The sequence below is a fragment of the Mustela erminea genome, chromosome 8 (assembly GCF_009829155.1).
Source record: "Mustela erminea isolate mMusErm1 chromosome 8, mMusErm1.Pri, whole genome shotgun sequence".
Lineage (NCBI taxonomy): Eukaryota > Metazoa > Chordata > Mammalia > Carnivora > Mustelidae > Mustela > Mustela erminea.
The window spans coordinates 14,518,785-14,533,253 of NC_045621.1; the positions used below are offsets into that span (position 1 = coordinate 14,518,785).

The window sequence follows — 14,469 nt, forward strand, 5'->3', positions numbered from 1 at the left end:
TTATTTGTTTATTTTAAGATTATTTATTTATTTGACAGAGGAAGAAAGGTCACAGGTAAGCAGAGAGGCAGGCAGAGAGATAGGGGGAAGCAGGTTCCCCACTGAGCAGAGAGCCCGATGTGGGGCTCGATCCCAGGACCATGAAATCGACCTGAGCTGAAGGCAGAGGCTTAACCCACTGGGCCACCCAGGCGCCCCTCAATCAAATTTATAATTGCACCCAAAACCATAAGATACCTGGGAATAAACCTAACCAAAGAGGCAAAGAATCTATACTAAGAAAACTATAAAGTACTCATGAAAGAAATTGTGAGGAAGACACAGAGAAATGGAAAAACACTCCGTGCTCATGGATTGGAAGAACAAATATTTTAAAATGTCTGTGCCACCTAGAGCAATCTACATATTTAATGCAATCCCTATCAAAATACCATCAATTTTTTTAAAAGAAATGGAACAAATAATCCTAAAATTTGTATGGAACCAGAAAAGACCACGAATAAGCGAGAGGAATGTTGAAAAAAAAAGCCAAAGTTGGTGCCATTCACAATTCCAGACTTCAAGCTCTATTACAAAGAGCTTGAATCATTAAGACAATATGGTACTGGCACAAAAACAGACACATAGATCAGTGGAACAGAATTAAGAGCCCAGAAATTGACCCTCAACTCTGTGGTCAACTATCTTTGACAAAGCAGGAAGGAATGTCCAGTGGAAAAAAGACAGTCTCTTCAACAAATGGTGTTGGGAAAATTGGACAGTCACATGCAGAAAAATGAAACTGGGCCATTTCCTTACACCATCCCAAAAAAAGACTCAAAATGGATGAAAGACCCCAATGTGAGACAGGAATCCATCAAAATTCTTAAGGAGAACACAGCAACTTCTTCCTAGAAACATCGCCAAAGGTGAGGGAAACAAGGGTAAAAATGAACTACTGGTACTTCAAAAGAAGCACAGCAAAGGAAACAGTCAACAAAACCAAAAGGAAACTGACAGAATGGGAGAAGATATTTGCAAATGACATATCAGATAAAGGGCTAGTATCCAAAATCTATAAAGAACTTATCAAACTCAACACCCAAAGAACAAATAATCCAATCAAGAAATGGGCAGAAGACATGAATGGACAGTTCTGCAAAGAAGACATCCAAATGGCCAAGAGACACATGAAAAAGTGCTCTACATCACCCAGCATCAGAGAAATACAAATCAAAACCACAGTGACATACCACCTCAAACCAGTCAGACTGGTTAAAATTAACCAGTCAGGAAATGACAGATGTTGGTGAGGATACGGAGAAAGGGGAACTCTCCTATGTTGTTGGTGGGAATGCAAGCTGGTGTAGTCATTCTGGAAAATAGTATGGTGGTTCCACAAAAAGTTGGAAATAGAACTACCCTATGACCCAGCAATCCTACTACTGGGTATTTACCCTAAAGATACAAATGCAGTGATCCAAAGGGGCATGTGCACTCCAGTGTTTATAGCAGCAGTGTCCACAATAGCCAAACTATGGAAAGAGCCTAGATGAATGGATAAAGAAAATGTGGTGTGTATATATATATATATACACACATATACACATACATATATACAGTGAAATACTGTGCAGCCATCAAGAAAAAATGAGATCTTGCCATTTGCAATGATGTGGATGGAACTAGAGGGTATTATGCTAAGGGAAATAAGTCAATCAGAGAAAGACAAATATCTTGTGATCTCTCTGATATGAGGAATTTGAGAGGCAAGGCAGGGGTGGGGGGAGGGAGGGAAAAATGAAACAAGGTGGGACTAGAGAGGGAGAAAAACCGTAAGAGACCCTTAATCTTGGGAAACAAACTGAGGGTTGCTGGAGGGGGTGGGGGGAGGAATAGGCTGGCTGGTGGTGGACATTGGGGAGGGTATGTGCTATGGTGAGTGCTGTGAACTGTGTAAGACTGATGATTTAACACACCTGTACCCCAAAACAAATGATATATGTTAATTATTTTTAAACTTTTTAAAAAAAGTGTTCTATTTTCTAGTTGAGTGGGTCTTTGCAGCACAGCCTTAAATCTTTGAAGTCTCAAGCACATTGCTTCATAGCCATAGTCTTGAACTAAACTTTCACCTAAGGCTGTATTTTACTGGTGACTCTCTTGATTTGATCACTGACCTTGGCCATTTCTCAATTAAAGATTGTGCTCTCTAGTATCCAGGGAATGAAATAATTTTAATTGGAACCCAGCAAGACCTGCTCCTTTATATTTTTTTTAATTATGCTTAAAACCTGATTTTTTTTTTCCAGATTTTATCTACTTATTTGAGAGAGAGAGACAGATAGCGTGAGCAGGGAGGAGAGGGAGAAACAGGCTCCCCGCTGAGGAGGGAGCCCCATGCAGAACTCCATGCCACCTCCCTGGGATCGTGACCTGAGCTGAAGGAAGACCATGAACCCACTGAGCCACTCAGGCATCCCATGAATAGTTATTTTTTTAAATTCATCTTACTCCTTCCACACTTTGTCACAGGCAGCTAAAAAGACCAATTAGCATGAAAGTCTCCATCCCCAGATAACACCAAGGATCTATAATGAACTCCTCAAACTCAACACACACAAAACAGATAATCATATCAAAAAATGGGCAGAAGATATGGACAGACACTTCTCCAATAAAGACATACAAATGGCTCCCAGACACATGAAAAAATGTTCATCATCACTAGCCATCAGGGCGATTCAAATTAAAACCACATTGAGATACCACCTTACACCAGTTAGAATAGCGAAAATTAGCAAGACAGGAAACAACATGTGTTGGAGGGGATATGGAAAAAGGGGAACCCTCTTACACTGTTGGTGAGAATGCAAGTTGGTACAACCTCTTTGGAGAACAGTGTGGATATTCCTTAAGAGATTAAAAATAGAGCTTCCCTATGACCCTGCAATTGCACTACTGGGTATTTACCCCAAAGATACAGATGTAGTGAAAAGAAGGGCCATCTGTACCCCAATGTTTATAGCAGCAATGGCCACGGTCGCCAAACTGTGGAAAGAACCAAGATGCCCTTCAACAGACGAATGGATAAGGAAGATGTGGTCCATATACACTACGGAGTATTATGCCTCCATCAGAAAGGACAAATACCCAACTTTTGTAGCAACATGGACGGGACTGGAAGAGATTATGCTGAGTGCAATAAGTTAAGCAGAGAGAGTCAATTATCATATGGTTTCACTTATTTGTGGAGCATAACAAAAAGCATGGAGGACATGGGGAGTTAGAAGGGTGTTGGGGTAAATTGGAAGGGGAGGTGAGTCATGAGAGACTATGGACTCTGAAAAACAATCTGAGGGGTTTGAAGTGGTGGGGGGGTGGGAGGTCGGGGTACCAGGTGGTGGGTATTATAGAGGGCACGGATTGCATGGAGCACTGGGTATGGAGAAAAAATAATGATACTGTTATGCTGAAAATAAATAAATGAAAAAAGAAAAAAAACACCCAGGTGCTCATAACAACACATGTGCTCCTTAATCCCCATCATCTATTTAGCCCATTCCCCCACCCACTGTATGGAAGTGTTGAAAAAACTATGTTGTACACAAAAATCTAATATTACAAAAAAATCTATCCCCAAATTCATGATGGAAATAAACTTGAGCCCCCTTTTCTCTTGTCTCAGTAACAATTTCCATACTGTCTTTCAAAGCGTAACTAACAGGCTTCAGGAGGTCCTTCAAGCCTCTGCCTGCCACACAGTCCACCTTCTTAGTGGGGTGGTGTCAGATTGGCTAGGTTGAAGGGAGTGATTTTCAGCCACCTTTAATCAACACCAACTGGTTTGTTTCTCTGAATTGAATTTCTAGAAAACTATTTCAGTGGAAATTTCACAGCAAATATATATTCATAGCCATCATTAAGTTTTTTGTTGTTGATATTTAGGCTATTGAGTTATTTTCTTGCCCATTAGTTAAGAAGTATATATGTTATTAAATATTAATAAATATGTCTACATTATACTAGATAGAATATATTCAAAATATGGGATAGATACTAATTAAATGTTTTAACATGATTTTGGAATAATTTTATTTTCAGTGATAAGATTTGTGTGTGGAAATTGTTAATTTTCTCTTACTTTTTTAAAGGACCAGTGATTACATTGTAGTTGGAAGGTATCTCTATATTATTTGTTCTTTTTCTAGGAGTCTGAATATGTTTCTGCTCATCTTCATGAATGGATAGATCTGATTTTTGGCTACAAACAGAGGGGGCCAGCTGCAGTGGAAGCACTGAATGTTTTCTATTACTGTAGTTATGAAGGTATAAGCCTATATACTTTTTATCTTACATCCCATTGATGGAAAGTATCATTTAATAGGTGTTTATATGTGATATTTTGGTCATGAGAAAGACTACATTTAAAAATTGTTTTAATGATCTTTTCTATTTGAAATATTAAGAGACTGATGTGTGGTTTTCTTTTTAAATAGTAGTTAAGAGTATGTATGCAAATCTTCACTTTGCACAGTTGAGGAAACCATCAACAAAACAAAAAAGCAGCCTACTCAGTGGGAAAAGGTATTTGCAAGTGATATATCCAATAAGGGGTTAATATACAAAATATATGAAGAATTTGTATAACTCAACACCAAAGAAAAGAATCTGATTTTAAAAATGGTCAGAGAACCTGAAGAGACGTTTTTCCAAAGAAGACATACAGATGCCAATAGACACATGAAAAGATGTTCAGCATCATTCATCATCAGGGAAATGCAAATCAAAACCATAGTTTAAAAAACAAACAAACAGTGAGAAATTATCTTATGCCTGTCGGAATGGCTACAATAATAAACACAAGGAATAACAAGTGTTAGCAAGGATATGGAGAAAAAAGAACCTTTGTGCATTTGTGCATCCACTGTGAAAAACAGTATGGAGGTTTTTCAAAAAATTAAAAATAGAAGTCTGCTATGATCAGTAATCCCACTACTGGATATTTGCCCAAAGAATATGAAAACGCTAATTTGAAAAGCTCTGTACCCTTATGTTTATGGCGCCATTATTTACAGTAGCCAAGATAGGGAAGCAACCAGTGTCCATTGATAGATGAATAGATAAGATATGAAATATATATATATATATATATATACACACACACACACACACACACACAAACATATACAATGGAACATTACTTTGCCATAAAAAAGAATGTGATCTTGTCATTTGTAACAATATAGATGGATCTAGAGGGTGTAATGTTAAGAGATCTAAGTCAGAGAAAGACAAATACCATATGATGTCACTCATATGTGGAATTTAAGAAAAAAAAGAAATGAGTTAAGGGGGAAAAAAAAAATACAAACCCAGAAAGAGAGTCTTAACTATAGAGAACAAACTGATGGTTACCAGAGGGGAGAAGATGGAAGGAGGAGTTAAATAGATGATGGGGTTAAGGAGTGCCCTTGTCCTGATGAGCAGCAGGTGATGTATGGAATTGATGAATTACTGTGTTGTACACCTAAAACTAGTATTCCACTTTATGTTAACTGGAACATAAGTAAAACTTTAAAAAAAGAAAAGCTGTTAGAATTTAAAAATGATTTGTTCTAAAAAACACAAAACGAACAAAGTAAAAGACAAAAAGACAGACTCTTGAAATACAGAGAACAAACTCAGTGGTTGCCAGAGGGGATATAGGTGCAGGGAAGAGTGAAAGGGGAAAAAAAAAATAAGTATATGTGCATATCTACTTAGAAATGTCAGTTATTGGTGGCATAAAAGTTTTAGATTACTTGCCGTAAGTGTCCTATTCAATCAGGTCCTAAAATAAATACTCAAGTGTTGATTGTTAGCAGATTTTGAAAGAAGATCTTTAGTATTATAAATAACAAACTCTTCAAATGTTTATTTAAAAAAAAAGGTGACATCATTCTAATGTTTAGCTTGGAATCAAGAACATTTTCTGAAGGGTTTAAAAGCTTTAAGAAGTAGTTTTCTCTAATTTTTCAGTAGTAAAGATTGTGAATAGTGTGAATTTATGTGAACTTGAACAGAGTCCACATCCCTTTTGGTAAATAGACAAGCATGTATTTGTGTTGCCATATTCATCTGGTAATAGTTTTGTAGAGAGCTAGTATGCATGGTAGTTATGAGCATAGGCTTTGAAATCCGACTTCCCTAGTTTGGCCACTTACCAGCCATATCAAGTACAGTTGGGTATTGTCACCTATGCCAGTATTTGTTAGATAAGCAATAACTTTTAGTAGTATTTTGTGTGATTATTATACCTGGTTCAGCTTGATTATCATGAAGAAAACAATTAGATGTACTGTGAGATAGTTTGTATGTTTTCAAGAAAAATTTTTATGCACTACCAGTTAACTTTTGCTTAAAATAGTTTTGTTCTAAATCATGGATAGAATTTATTTTTATACATATTTAATGTTTGGAGTTGCTGTTTTTTAAAAAATTGCCTCTTGGGGTGCCGGGATGGCTCAGTGGATTAGTGTCCAGCTTTTCATTTCAGCTCAGGTCATGATCTCAGGCTTATGGGATTAAGGCCTGAGTTGGGCTCTATAAAATAAATAAATTAAATCGTATAAAATATTAAAAATTGCCTTCCTCACAGTATTCTTTCAAATTGAAGAACAGAATGATATTTTGTTGAAAATACACTATTCAGTTTCATATATTAATCAACATGTTTGACTTCCTGATTTGTTTTCACTCTGTAGTGAGTTGACTACTTCTCCTTGTTTTAGGAGCTGTGGATCTGGATGCCTTAACAGATGAGAAGGAAAGAAAAGCCTTAGAAGGGATGATTAATAATTTTGGGCAAACACCTTGTCAACTGTTAAAGGTATCATTAAAGTTATTGATTATTTAAAAAATGTTATTGATTACATAGGAAGTCTAAAACTTAATTGCTAAGGAGTACTACCAGCATTTTCAAATATTTTAATTATTTAAACCTGTATCTCTCAGAATTATCTAGAATTTAAGAAAAATTATACTGTCACTTAAAAAATAAATAGATTGTGGCGCCTGGGTGGCTCAGTGGTTTAAAGCCTCTGCCTTCGGCTCCGGTCATGATCCCAGGGTGCTGGGATCGAGCCCCACGTCGGGCTCTCTGCTCGGCGGGGAGCCTGCTTCCTCCTCTCTCTCTCCGCCTGCTTCTCTGCCTACTTGTGATCTCTGTCAAATAAATAATAAATAAAAAATTTTAAAAAAGTAAATAGATTTAAGTGTTGATTCCTATTTTGAAATAAAATATCGTAGTCAAAATCCGCATATATAGTCAATAACTTAAATCACAGAGGAGTTTTATTTTTACTCAGAAAGCCAATCACTTCATTTTGTTTAAACAACTAAAATGTTACTGCAACAGGATTTGGATTCATAACCATCCAACTTAGAAGTGTTTCTACCATGCCGTGTCTCCTCTGAAATAATAGCTGTAAACTCCTTTATTGAATTCAGACCACTTTCCATGTTCTGTGGGCTGTTATTTATATCCTAATAATGACATTTCCTGCCTTAGTTGCCTCACTTTATTATAAGTATGTTACAGGCGGCAACTGTTCCTAATTATTTTATATGTTTCTTGCATATAGTATTTGTGTAGTAAATATTTATAAATTGAATCTCCACAAGTGCTACAGCAAGAATGTATCTAAATTGTGGCCTATAAATATGTTGAGCTTTTGTTAATTCAGTTATCAGACTAAGGTTTGTAATTGCTACTGTTCCTTAGCAGAGTTTGTTTAAAGCCTCCAACATTCGCTCTTTTCACAGAATAGTCATATTTAAAATCAATGCTTTATATCTATCTGCTGTTAGAATGCAAAAGTAACAGAAGAAAACAGAACACTTCATTGAGCTTTGAAGTAGATTCTATAATATTTTTGTACCAGCTTTAAACTTTTCTTTTTTTCGTAAGAGTAGTGCTAATTAGTTTTTATCACCATAAAAAATTACCAAAAAAGTCAGCCTTTAAAAAAAAAAAAGTCAGCCTTTGATCTTTTTCTTAATTCTTTATTTAAATTCAATTTCATTAACATATAGTGTATTATTAGTTTTAGGGGTAGAATTTAGTGACTCATCAGTTGCATGTAATACCCAGTGCTCATTATATCACGTGACCTCCTTAATGCCCATTACCCAGTTACCTCATTCCCCCACTCACCTCCCCTCCATCAATCCTCAGTTTGTTCCCAGTAGTTATGTCTCTTACGGTTTGCTTCCCTCTGTTTTTATCATGTTTTATTTTTCCTTCCCTTCCTCTATGTTCATTTGCCTTGTTTCTTAAGTTCCATGTATGAGTAAGATCATATGATAATTATCTTTCTCTGATTGACATATTTTGCTTAGCATAATAACCTCTAGTTCCATCCAGGTCATTGCAAATGGCAAGACTTCTTTTCTGATGGATGAGTAGGATTCTGTTCTCTCTATATATACCACATCTTCTTTATCCATTCATCAGTTGATGGACATCTGGCTTCTTTCCATAGTCTGGCTATTGTGGACATTGCTGCTATAAACACTGGGGTACAGATACCCCTTCAGATCACTACATTTGTATCTTTGAGGTAAATACCTAGTAGTGCAATTGCTGAGTTATAGGGTAACTCCATTTTCAACTTTTTGAGGAGCCTCTGTATTGTTTTCCAGAGTGACTACACCAGTTTGCATTCCCACCAACACCTTTTTCCGCATCCTCACCAACACCTGTTGTTTCCTGACTTAATTAATTAACTTTAGCCATTCTGACTGATGTGAGGTGGTATCTCATTGTGGTTTTGATTTGTATTTCCCTTATGCCAGGTGATGTGTCTGTTGGCCATTTTTGTGTCTTCTTTGGAGAAATAGCTGTTCATGTCTCCTGCCCATTTCTTGATTAGATTAGTTGTTCTTTGTGTGTTGAGATGGTAAGTTCTTTATAGATTTTTGTACTAACCCTTTATCTGATAAGACATTTGCAAATATCTTCTCCCATTCTGTTGGTTGTCTTGGTTTTGTTTCCTTTGTTGTGCAAAGCTTTTTATCTTGATGAAGTCCCAATTTTCACTTTTGCCTACCCTATGGAGACCTCTATCTAGTAAGATGTTGCTGTGGCCGAGGTCACAGAGGTTGCTGCCTGTTTTCTTCTCTAGGATTCTCATGGATTCCTATCTTACATTTAGTTCTTTTTCCATTTTAATTTATTTCTGTGTGTGGTGTAACAAAGTGGTCCAGTTTTATTCTTCTGCATGTGGCTGTACAATTTTCCAACACCATTTGTTGAACAGACTTTCTTTTTTTTTTTTTTTTAAAGATTTTATTTATTTATTTGACAGAGAGAAATTACAAGTACACTGAGAGGCAGGCAGAGAGAGAGAGAGAGAAGGAAGCAGGCTCCCTGCTGAGCAGAGAGCCCGATGCGGGACTCGATCCCAGGACCCTGAGATCATGACCTGAGCCGAAGGCAGCGGCTTAACCCACTGAGCCACCCAGGCGCCCCCAGACTTTCTTTTTTCCATTGGATATTCTTTCCTACTTTGTCAAAGATTAGTTAACAATAGAGTTGAGGGTTCTCTCTTCTGTTCCACTGAGCTGTGTGTCTGTTTGGGGGCCAGTACCGTACTGTTTTGATGATTATAGCTTTGTAATAGAGCTTGAAGTTCAGAATTGTGATGTCACTATCTTTGGTTTTCATTTTCAACATTCCTTTGGCTATTTGGGGTCTTTTCTGGTTCTATACAAATTTTAGAATCATTTGTTCTGCCTCTGTGAAAAAAGTTGATGGTATTTTGATAGATACATTGAGTGTATAGGTTGCTCTAGGTGGCATAGACATTTTAATATTTGTTCTTCCAATCCATGGGCATGGAACATTTTTCCATTTTATTTTTGTCTTTCCTAAATTGCTTTCATAAGTGTTCTATAGTTTTCAGAGTACAAATCTTTTACCTCTTTGGTTAGGTTTATTCCTTGGTATTTTACAGTTCTTGGTGCAATTGTGAACAAGATTGATTTCCTTGATTTTTCTTTCTACTGCTTCACTGTTAGTCTGTAGAAATACCACAGACTTCTGTGTGTTGATTTTTATATCCTGGAATTTTCTGAATTCCTATATCAGTTCTAGCAACTTTTTGGTGGAGTCTTTCAGGTTTTCCACATAGAATATCATGTCATCTGCAAATAGTGAAAGTGTGACTTCTTCCTTACTGATTTGGATGCCTTTAATTTCTTTTTATTTTCCAATTGCCGAGGCTAGGACTTCCAGTACCATGTTGAACAACAGTGATGAAAGTGGACATTCCTTTTGTGTTCCTGGCCATAAAAGAAAAGCTCTCTGTTTTTCCCATTGTGAATGATAGTCACTGTGGGTCTTTCGTGTATGGTCTTTATTATGTTGAGATATGTTTCCTCTATCCCTACATGTGGAGGATTTTTAATCAAGAAAAGATTGTATATTTTGTCAAATGTTTTTTCTGCATCTATTGAGAGGCTTGTGTGGTTCTTATCCTTTATTTTATTAATACAGTATATCATGTTCATTGATTTGCAGATGTTGAACCACCTGTGCAGCCCAGGAATAAATTCCACTTGGTCATGATGAATTATTCTTTTAATGTACTTACTGGATCCTATTAGCTAGTCTCTTGTTGAGAATTTTTGCATCCATGTTCATCAGGATATTGGCCTTTGGTTCTCCTTTTTGGTGGGGTCTTTGGTTTAGGGATCAAGGTAATGCTGGCCTCAGAGAATGAGTTTGGAAATTTTTCTTTCATTTCTAATTTTTGGAAGTTTCAGAAGAAGAATTATTAATTCTTCAAATGTTTGGTAGAATTCCCCTGAGCAAACCATCCGGCCCTGGACTTTTGTTTGTTGGGAGATTGTTGATTACTGATTCAATTTCTTTGCAGGTTATAGGTCTGTTAGGTTTTCTATTTACTCCTGTTTCAGTTTTGATAGTTTGTATATTTCTAGGAATTTATCCATGTCTCAGATTGCCTAATTTGTTGGCATATAATTGATCATAATATTCTCTTATAATTGTTTGTGTTTCTTTGGCGTTGGTTGTGATCGCTCCTCTTTCATTCATGATTGTATTTATTTAGGTCCTGTCTCTTTTCTTTTTGATAAGTCTGGCCAGGGATTTATCAATCTTCTTCTTTCAAAGAACCAGCTCCTAGTTTCATTGATCTGTTCTACTGTTCTTTTGGCTTCTATTTCTTTGATTTCTGTTCTGATCTTTATTTATTCTCTTCTCCTGGTAGATTTAGGCTTTATTTGCTGTTCCTTCTCTAGCTTCTTTTTGATGTAAGGTTAGGCTGTGTATTTGAGCCTTTTCTTGCTTCTTGAGGAAGGCCTGTATTGTTATATATTGAGGTATACCTATATTGGTATATACTTCATTCTGGACCACCTTTGCTGTATCCCAAAGTTTGTGAACTGTCATGTTTTCATTTTCATTTGCTTCCCTATATTTTTTTAAATTCTTCTTTAATTTCTTGTGGACCCATTCATTCTTTAGTATGATGCTCTTTAACCTCCATGTATTTGTGGCCCTTTCAAATTTTTTTCTTGTGGTTGACTTCAAGCTTAATAGCATTGTGGTCTGAAAATAGCATAGTATGATCTCAGTCTTTTTTGTACTGGTCAAGTCCTGATTTGTGACTCAGTATGTGATCTATTCTGGAGAATGTTCCATGTGCACTCTAAAAAAAGTGTGTATTCTGCTGCTTTAGGATGAAATGCTCTGAATATATCTGTGAAGTCCATCTGGTCCAGTGTGTCATTTAAAGCCCTTGTTTCCTTGTTAATCTTCGGCTTAGATGATCTGTTCATTGCTGTGAGTGGGGTGTTAAAGTCCCCTACTGTTATTGTATTGTTATCAATGACTTTCCTTAAGGTTGTTATTAATTGATTTATATATTTGGCTGCTTCCAAGTTAGGGGCATAAGTATTTACAAAGGTTAGATCTTCTGGTTGAATCGATTCCTTATTATGATATAGTGTCCTTTTCCATCTCTTATTGCAGTCTTTAATTTGAAACATAGTTTGTCTGATATAAAGATGGTCACTTCAGCTTTCTTTTGATGTCCCTTAGCATAATAAATGGTGGAGATACCCTCACTTTCAATCTGGAGGTGTCCTTGGTCTGAAATTAGTCTCTTTTAAGCAGCATATCAATAGGTCTTATTTTTCTGTCCATTCTTATACCCTATGTCTTTTTTTTTTTTTTTTAAAGATTTTATTTATTTATTTGACAGAGAGAGAAATCACAAGCAGGCAGAGAGGCAGGCAGAGAGAGGAGGAAGCAGGCTCCCCGCTGAGCAGAGAGCCCGATGCGGGACTCGATCCAGGACCCTGGGATCATGACCTGAGCCGAAGGCAGCGGCTTAACCCACTGAGCCACCCAGGCGCCCCTATACCCTATGTCTTTTGATTATTTAGTCCATTTACATTCAGAGTAATTACTGAAAGATACGAATTCAGTATTACTGTATTACTTGTAAAATCATTATTCCTGTAGATTGTCTACATTCTTTTCTGGTCATTGTTACTTTTGGTATCTCTTTTGCTCATATGGGCCCCCTTTCATCAGGGTTGCTTTACTGTTCACTGTTCCTTTAGTTTTTATTTTGTCTTGGAAGCTGTTTATCTCTCCTTCTCTTCTGAATTACAGCCTTACTGGATAAAGTATTCTTGGGTGCATATTTTTTGCATTTAGCTCGTTGAATACATCATGCCAGTCCTTTCTGACCTACCAGGTCTCTATGACAGGTCAGCTGCCAGCCTTACATGTCTGCTGTTGTAGGTTAAGGACCTCTTGTCCCAAGCTGCTTTCAGAATTTTCTCTTTATCTTTGTAATTTGTAAGTTTCACTATTAACATGTCATGGTGTTGGCCTATTTTTGTTGCTTTTGTAGGGAGTTCTCTGTGCCTCTTGGACTTGAGTGTATGTTTCCTTCCCCATGTTCAGAAAGTTCTCTGCCATGATTTGTTCAAATAAACCTTCTGTCCCCATTTTGCCCGCTTTTCTTCTGGGACTCCTATAATATGGATATTATTTCACTTTTTGGAATTGCTGAGTTCCCTAAGCCTACCTTCATGCTTTAATAGTTTTAGTCCCCTCTCCTTTTCACATTCATTACTTTCTATAATTCTATCTTCTCTATCACTGATTCACTCTTCTGCTTTGTTCATGCTTGTTTTTATGGCCTCTACTTGGGTCTGTATCTCAGTTATAGGGTTTTTAATTTTAACCTGACTAGATTTTAGTTTTTATCTCTATAATAAAGGATTCTCTAGGGTCTTCTCTACTTTTTTCATGCCCAGCTAGTATCTTTATAATTGTCGTTTTAAATTCTAGTTTAGACATTTTACTTATATCTGTATTGATTAAATTCCTGACTGTGAATACTACCCCACCTTCTTTCTTTTGGGGTGAATTTCTCTGTCTTGTCATTTTGTCCAGAAAAGAAAAGAAAAAGAAAAACAACAATATCAACAGAAAAGAACTAAATCCTGGATGTGTTTTAGTCTGCTTGTTAAAAGAAACTAGATCCCAGGCATGTGGGTGGTTCATTTGGTTAAGCATCTGTCTTCAGCTCAGGTCATGATCCCAGGGCCCTGGGATTGAGTCCCACATCAGGCTCTTGCTCACTGGGGAGTCTGCTTCTCCTTCTGCCCTTCCCCCTTACTCATGATCTCTCTTGTACTCTCTCTCTCAAATAAATATTAAAAAGAAAATAAACTAGATCCCAAAATAAGAAAATTATACACACACACACAATGAAAAGAAACAAAAAATAAAACATCTATATAATGTTTATGAAAGTAAACATTTAAAAAAGAATTGGAAAAAAATAAGAAAATAACAAAAAATAATAATGAAAGACTAAAGAATAAAAATACAAAGAATACTAGCTACTGTTTTCTCCTAGAGCTGAAGTTTTTCAGCCCTTTATGATCAGTAGACTTGGTACAGGAGAGTTGTTTGTGCTGGTCTTCTGGGAGAGGGGCCCCATTATGCTCATTCTCAGGTGGACTTGCTTTGCTGTAGTGGAAATGTACCTGCATTGCAAGGGAGGCAGGGGCTAGTGTAAGCGGCTGCAGACTCCACTAGGTGGCTCTCTTTTGCTCCCTGAGGACTTCAGCACTGACAGGCAGGATGAATATGGCAGGACTCTGTTTTCTAGCCCCCCAAGCTGAAAATGTGTGCCCCCCACTCTTCAGTGAGCCCTCACAGAAAAGCACTCATTCACTCTTGTCTCCCGCATTTCTGTCAGAACTCTGTGTTCACCCTCCCCACGTCCAAGCTTTTTTATCCCTAGCATCTGACTGAATTTCAAAATTCCAAAGTTTAGGGACTCCCACGGTTTGGACCCGCCCTATTCCTCCCAGAGATGGTCTTGCCCCACTTCTGCCATTTGGGAAACCTGTCTCAGGAAAGCAGTCGCTTGATCACGCAGGGGATCAGCTTAT

At 37.1% G+C, this 14,469-nt stretch overlaps 1 protein-coding gene across 8 annotated transcripts in view; it reads left to right on the top strand.

Annotated features, from left to right (window-relative positions):
• The window catches only part of NBEAL1 (neurobeachin like 1), a 193,018-nt gene that overhangs the window by 156,154 nt on the left and 22,395 nt on the right, over positions 1-14,469 (top strand). For all 8 annotated transcript variants that reach the window (XM_032354479.1, XM_032354480.1, XM_032354481.1 and 5 more), the window contains 2 exons: positions 4,191-4,308; positions 6,753-6,850. In XM_032354479.1, coding sequence (XP_032210370.1) covers positions 4,191-4,308; positions 6,753-6,850 — 216 coding nt within the window. The remainder of the gene's footprint in view (positions 1-4,190; positions 4,309-6,752; positions 6,851-14,469) is intronic.